This window comes from Miscanthus floridulus, chromosome 1 (assembly GCF_019320115.1).
Source record: "Miscanthus floridulus cultivar M001 chromosome 1, ASM1932011v1, whole genome shotgun sequence".
Taxonomy (NCBI): Eukaryota; Viridiplantae; Streptophyta; class Magnoliopsida; order Poales; family Poaceae; genus Miscanthus; species Miscanthus floridulus.
In genome coordinates, this window is record NC_089580.1 from 143,432,269 (window position 1) to 143,439,443 (window position 7,175).

A 7,175-nucleotide genomic window follows, 5' to 3' on the forward strand; every position below is an offset into this window, starting at 1 on the left:
TTCATTCTTCTCCTTTACTTCTTGGTTAGAGCCTATATGTTTTATCTATAACTATACTTAACATCTACAACGTCAAAATGATTTTATTATTTTTTTCATAGAATATACATTGATGATGTTTTTATTTGAACACATAGATGTTAATATATATATATATATATATATATATATATATATATATATATATATATATATATGGAGAGTATAATCAGTAGCCCGCTACAAAATAAGTTATTATGGAGCCACCTTCATTTACGATAATTTTATATACTAATTTACGATAATGTCAATACATATTTACGATAGTTGGATTACTATAACACATGGGGATGTTTATCATAACATTATAGTAAACCACTTAGTAAGGAGTTACTATAATCTCGTAAATTAACATAGTAATTATGGTAACTCAAAGTGGCTACAGAATAAGTTATTTGATGGCCAGCTACATGGTAGTAGTTCTATATATATAATTATATTTATATATTTTAAATTCTTAGTTAAAGTAAAAGAGATTTGACTTAGCGCGAAATTTGAAACGGAGGAGCACAAAGTATAATGTTCTCCTAATGATCATCGCGCGAATCAGTGTGAGGTCTATGTCAGGATCGTGATGCCTCCGACTCCGATTGACCAGTCGCACCTTTGCTCAGACATGGACCGTGTTGACCCGACATGCCCTCCACAAAATCACAACCGTCGTTCTCAACAAGACAACAACGAACGGCCCTGATCACTCGGGACCTTCCCCACTCCGGCAGCTAACGCCTCAGCCACGCCACCCGTACCGTATCGGCGTATCCACCGTCACCACCTTGCCGCAAAACCCCTCTCTCCTCTCCTCTGCCCGCCCGGCCGCCACGGTTGTATATGTACCTCCATCTCATCAGGCATCAGCTTGGCCTCCAAGCCGGGAGGAAGAGGCGACCCGCGGCCGCGACCGCTGCGCGAACCCTAGCCGCCACTCCGATCGCCACCGCTGGTAAGCCGTACTGCCCCTCGTCGAGTCGACCCGTTTCGATTATTCGATCCGTGTTCCCGGTCGCCATTCCTGGGGTTTTGGGCTGCTTTTGGTTTTTTATTCGTTTTGATGTTATTGCTGTGCGGTGCAGGGGTTTTCGATACATGCTTACGAGTTACGACGAAGAGAGCGGAGGGAGCTGAGGACGGCGGTGACGCTGTCGTGAAGAAGGCTCGGGGTGGGGGAATCGGCGACGGAGGCGGAAGAGATGGTGGCCGGGGCCGATGTGGGCGGCGGCGGGAGCAGCAATGGGAGCGGGGTGGTGGAGATCGACGAGGACCTGCACAGCAGGCAGCTCGCTGTGTACGGAAGGGAGACGATGCGGCAGCTCTTTGCCTCCAACGTCCTCATCTCCGGCCTTAACGGGCTAGGGGCCGAGATCGGTGCGTGCCCCTTTTTGTTTTTGTTTGGTCGTACGTTTAATGTTTTCCTGTGTATCCTTATGGTTCGGCAATGCAATAGTCAATATACAATACAATAGTATGTATACAGGCTGGATTGCTGGATTGCAAAATACAGCTGGGACTGTTGCATGTAATGGATATACGGGCAGCAACTGGGCAAAGCAAAAAGACTGACGGCCTTAGACATTTATGCTCCAATGTTTAATCTGTTAAAGTTTCTGGTCAACTTAGAAATGCAAATGGTGCGGCCATTTTTCTGATTTTTATGTACATATTTTGTTTACTATTCTGTTTAATGGCCGTCCTCATTATAAGACATATGGTGTAGTAGCATAACTGCGCAAGTCACTGCCTCTCACTTGTTTACCTGTATAGCCATATAATTCGGATCAACACTCAACACGATGAGCAAATTGTATCCTCCCCTCAAAACAAAAACCTTCTTGTCAGCACAGGAACATAATGTTTTTTTCTTTTCTCTTGAGCCAGCCAGTAATTAATCATTTTTGTTAGATAACTATCATTGTATTTCCCATGTGCATTTGTTCATATTCTAATGCTAGAATGTCTTATAAGCATTATCTTGGTGAGGTCTTTGGAACTAATATTTCCTCTCAACAGCAAAGAATCTTGCTCTGGCTGGTGTTAAATCTGTCACCCTACATGATATCGGAAATGTGGAAATGTGGGACCTATCAAGCAATTTCTTTCTATCTGAGGATGACATCGGGAAGAACAGGGCTGTTGCTTGTGTTGCAAAGCTTCAAGAACTTAACAATGCTGTTCTCATACATACTCTAACAGAAGAATTGACCACTGAGCACCTTTCAAAGTTCCAGGTCTGTTGGTTCTCCGCTGTGCTAAAATTTGTTACTTCTCATTGTTGTTTGCATTCAGGATCTGTTTTCAAGTGTATGGGATGACGTGTTGTATAACTATGTTCAGTTTAATTCTTTGTTTTGATAATAGCAAGAAAATCCATGTTGCCCTTCTATGTGACCTTGTATTTTTCTTCTCCTGCTCTCCTTTTTTATTTAAGTGGCTGAGCATATGATTGTGAGCAATATGTTCTCTCATAAACTCATATGAGCACTGTCTTGTGCCAAATGCTTTTCTTTGGTAGGGCCTAGTTGAATTTGTTTTCTTGAATTAAAAAAATGAAATACGGAATTAAATTGAATGTGGTGCAAATCTGTGTGTATCACTGTATCTCTTTGCCAATTGCAGTATAGGGTTTGCATATGCCTCAGATATTATTTCATGGTATTATCATGTACATCCATGATCTACCTTTTCCAACCTACTTATGTGAAAAGGGTGGTTGTTCCTTCTCCTGCAGAACCCCTTAACTTTCTATATTGGTATCTTGCTCTGTGGGCCTGTGTCTGGTCATTATCTGCAGAATAGCTGATAGTATTGATAACATTCCATATTCAGCCAACTTAGAACTCCTCAAGTGACCATGGTTAAACTGCTGATTAGTAACATCATATGATTGAAGCCTATTGGCTTAGATAAGTGTAAAGCAAATGATAATGTTATGCTTGGTAGCATCACTGAATATACTGCTACAGTGTTCAAGTTTTTTTTTTAATCTGTATCATAAATCATCAACTTCGTAAACTCACCAGCTATTATATAGTGATCATACTTATAGTTGTCTGATTTTTCAGGTGGTTGTTTTCACTGACATTAGTTTGGACAAGGCGTTTGAGTTCGATGATTATTGTCGTAACCACCAGCCTCCAATTTCCTTTATCAAGACAGAAGTCTGTGGTCTTTTTGGTAGTGTGTTTTGTGATTTTGGGCCTGAATTCACTGTTCTTGATGTCGATGGTGAAGATCCACGTACTGGCATAATTGCATCCATCACCATCAGCACTGACAGTGACAATCATACGATAGTGTCCTGTGTTGATGATGAGCGCCTTGATTTTCAGGATGGTGATCTTGTTGTTTTCTCAGAGGTCCAGGGTATGACAGAACTGAATGATGGCAAGCCAAGGACAGTAATGTGCGCAGGACCATTTTCCTTTTGCATCGAGGATACAAGTAACTTTGGCACTTATACAAAAGGTGGAATTGTTACACAGGTGAAAGAACGGAAGATCTTAAAGTTTAAGAGTTTGAGAGATTCGATTAGAGAACCTGGGGATTTCCCTTTGAGTGATTTTTCAAAGTTTACCCGCCCTCCTCTGCTTCATTTTGCATTTATAGCTTTGGATAAATTTAGGAAAGAGTTTGGACGCTTCCCTGGTGTTGCTTGTGGTCTGGATGCCCAAAGGTTTGTGGAGTTCACTGCTTCTATCAATGAAGCCACAATTGATTACAAGATAGAAGACGAGCTTGATGAGAATTTGTTGCGGCTTTTTGCGAGTGGTTCTAAAGCTGTGCTGAACCCAATGGCTACTATGTTTGGTGGAATTGTCGGTCAAGAAGTTGTGAAGGCATGTTCTGGGAAATTTCATCCGCTGTACCAGGTAATTGTCATGACTTGCATGATATTTTATGGTTGTCTAGTACAGAATGTTGTTACTATCTGATAGTTTGTCTTGATCAGTTCTTCTACTTCGATTCGGTCGAGTCTCTGCCAACTCACCAATTGGACCCTAAAGACTTGAAGCCATTGAGTAGTCGCTATGATGCTCAGATTTCTGTTTTTGGCTCTAAGCTTCAGAAAAAACTGCGGGATGCCAATGTCTTTGTTGTGGGATCTGGCGCTCTTGGATGTGAATTCTTAAAGAACCTAGCTTTAATGGGAGTGTCTTGCAGCCGTAGAGGGAAAATTACTATAACAGATGATGATGTCATTGAGAAAAGTAACTTGAGCCGCCAATTTCTGTTCCGTGATTGGAATATTGGACAGCCTAAATCTACAGTAGCTGCCACAGCTGCTAGTGCTATCAATTCCTGCCTGCACATTGATGCTCTCCAGAACCGTGCCTGTCTAGAGACCGAGCATGTGTTCCATGATGCATTCTGGGAGGGCCTTGATGTTGTCATTAATGCACTTGATAATGTTAATGCTAGGATGTACATGGACATGAGATGTTTGTACTTCCAGAAACCACTCCTGGAATCTGGAACACTGGGTACAAAATGTAACACTCAAGTGGTAATTCCTCACCTTACTGAAAATTATGGGGCTTCACGAGACCCTCCTGAGAAGCAGGCACCCATGTGCACAGTCCATTCATTTCCACACAATATTGACCATTGTCTAACATGGGCTCGCTCAGAGTTTGAGGGTTTGCTCGAGAAAACTCCAAAGGAAGTCAACTCTTTTCTGTCTAATCCTGCTCAATATGCTGCCGTCATGAAAAAGGCAGGTGATGCTCAGGCCAGGGAGTTGCTTGATCACGTATGTGAATGCCTTGAGAAGGAGTGCTGTGAAACATTTGACGATTGCATAACCTGGGCAAGACTGAAGTATGATTTATCTCCCCATTTTGTTCATTCTTTAGCAACATTTATTTGTTTATTTGAATAATCTTTTCTATCTTAGAGCTTGACTGATTTTACTGAGTATCATTGAAGAAAATAGGACTAGGGATGGTACTCATTTTAGATGCTGTCTAATTACCGCCCTCCTCCTTTTTTCCCCAGATTTGAAGATTACTTCTCCAATCGTGTGAAGCAGCTAACATTCACGTTTCCTGAAGATGCTGCCACTAGCATGGGAGCCCCTTTCTGGTCTGCCCCAAAGCGTTTTCCTCACCCACTGGAATTTTCAGCTGCTGATTCATCACACATTCATTTTATAATGTCTGCTTCCATATTGAGGGCAGTGTCTTTTGGAATCTCTATACCTGATTGGGCAAAGGACACTGATAATCTGGCTGATGCAGTCAGTAAAGTTGCAGTACCTGAATTTAAGCCAAAGAGCGGGGTGAAGATTGAGACAGATGAGAAGACCAAAAACATGTCCAGTGCCTCAGTTGACGATGCTGCTGTTATCGAAGATCTTTTAACCAAGCTGGAAGCATGTGCCAAGAAACTACCTCCGAGATTCCAAATGAAACCTATTCAGTTTGAGAAGGTTAGCCTTATTTGAATATTCTTTCTGTTATTTTAAGGCTAAGACATTATGTTTTAAAATTTCCCTGCTGTTATTTTTACTCTTTTGAAAATATTTTGAATCTGGGAGAACTTCACATTCTTTTAAATACAAATCAATGGATATGTCCTGGCCTGATAAGCATAAAGATTAACATAGGTTCTATTGTTCTGTCATGTTACTTCGTGCTTTAGACTGGATTACAGAAGTTAGTTGCCTCTGACTCCTTGCTAGTAGTAATCCATTATTTACATTACATGGCTCCAGCGAGATAAAAGTCAGTTAGCTCTTTTCACTTGATCTCTCATGTTTGTTTTCTGTCTAATTTGTGTAATGCTTCTGTTTCATTATCCAGCTGAGAAAAAAATTACGTATTGTGGTTTCTGTTAACATGAAATATTGAAGAGGAGTGCTATAGTAATATATGAGCATTTTTGTTTAAATGTGAACTGTTGAACATTCTGTATAAAAATAAAATTAATAGAAACTTTAACAGTCGATCCTTTTTGTTATCTTAATTAACACCACTTTCTATACATGGTTCATTACAGGATGATGATACAAACTTCCACATGGACTTAATTGCTGGTCTTGCAAATATGCGTGCCAGGAACTATGGCATCCCAGAGGTTGACAAGCTGAAGGCAAAATTTATCGCAGGAAGGATCATCCCAGCCATTGCAACTTCAACTGCCATGGCCACAGGACTTGTGTGCCTTGAGCTTTACAAGGTTCTGGCCAGATGGCACCCAATTGAAGACTACCACAATACATTTGCTAACCTGGCCCTACCAATGCTCACCATATCTGAACCTGTTCCCCCCACTGTGATCAAGCATCGAGATATGAGGTGGACCGTATGGGATCGGTGGTCTATCAAGGGAGACATCACAGTCGCAGAGCTCCTGAAGTGGTTAAGCGACAAGGGCCTGAGTGCATACAGTGTCTCCTGCGGCACATCGTTGCTCTACAACGCAATGTTCCCAAGGTACAAGGATCGATTGAGCAGGAAGATCGCAGATGTTGCCAAGGAGGTGGCAAAGGTGGACATTCCAGAATACAGGAAGCATCTGGATGTCGTCGTTGCTTGTGAGGATGACAACGGGAACGATGTCGACATCCCTCTTATCTCCATTTACTTCCGGTAAGTTGCACTGTGAAAAGAGACATGAATGGGAGGAAAAAAAAGGTCCCCGTGAAAAAGAGATTTGAGTAGATTCATAAGTTCTTAATATTTTCACAATTGTTTCTAAACATCGGTAGCTAAGTGACCACAGCTGGAGTTGCTTGTAGTGCGTCTCCTATTCTCCTTACGGTTCTGTACGGGTGCTTGGGTCCCTGCTGCTGCATGCCAAATATTTGCAGGTGCGCAATGTGATCTGGATATTTTGATGAATGAATGCTTCATAGCTTCAGAGTTCTATTCACGTTGCACCTCACTGCAATCTTTTTTTGAACAGCTCTGTCTTTCAATTAAGTGGAAAGAGTTGATCCGGTTTATAAGAAAACCAGGCCTGAAGACATTAGACTTGCATGGTTAATTAAAGGCAAAATAGCCAAATTCGTCCCTGAACTATCGTGCTGGGCTCAATTTCGTCCCTCAACTACGAAAACGTCCGATTTAGTCCCTGAACTATCGTACTGGGCTCAATTTCGTCCCTCAACTACAAAAACATCCGATTCAGTCCCTGAA

The 7,175-nt window shown here is 41.6% G+C and overlaps 1 protein-coding gene across 1 annotated transcript; it reads left to right on the forward strand.

Annotated features, from left to right (window-relative positions):
* Positions 1-814: 814 nt before the first annotated feature.
* Positions 815-6,887, forward strand: LOC136542831 (ubiquitin-activating enzyme E1 3-like). The gene is made up of 7 exons (XM_066535459.1): positions 815-982; positions 1,113-1,404; positions 2,047-2,264; positions 3,099-3,905; positions 3,986-4,854; positions 5,032-5,464; positions 6,034-6,887. The coding sequence occupies exons 2-7, from the start codon at positions 1,230-1,232 to the stop codon at positions 6,628-6,630; spliced, it is 3,099 nt and encodes a 1,032-aa protein (XP_066391556.1). The 5' UTR covers positions 815-982; positions 1,113-1,229; the 3' UTR covers positions 6,631-6,887.
* Positions 6,888-7,175: the final 288 nt, after the last annotated feature.

Coding starts and splice junctions, on each gene's coding strand:
- LOC136542831 (XM_066535459.1), top strand. CDS start 1,230: ATGGTGGCCGGGGCCGATGTGGGCGGCGGCGGGAGCAGCAATGGGAGC. Junction 1,405..2,046: donor CGGGCTAGGGGCCGAGATCG/GTGCGTGCCCCT, acceptor TCCTCTCAACAG/CAAAGAATCTTGCTCTGGCT. Junction 2,265..3,098: donor AGCACCTTTCAAAGTTCCAG/GTCTGTTGGTTC, acceptor CTGATTTTTCAG/GTGGTTGTTTTCACTGACAT.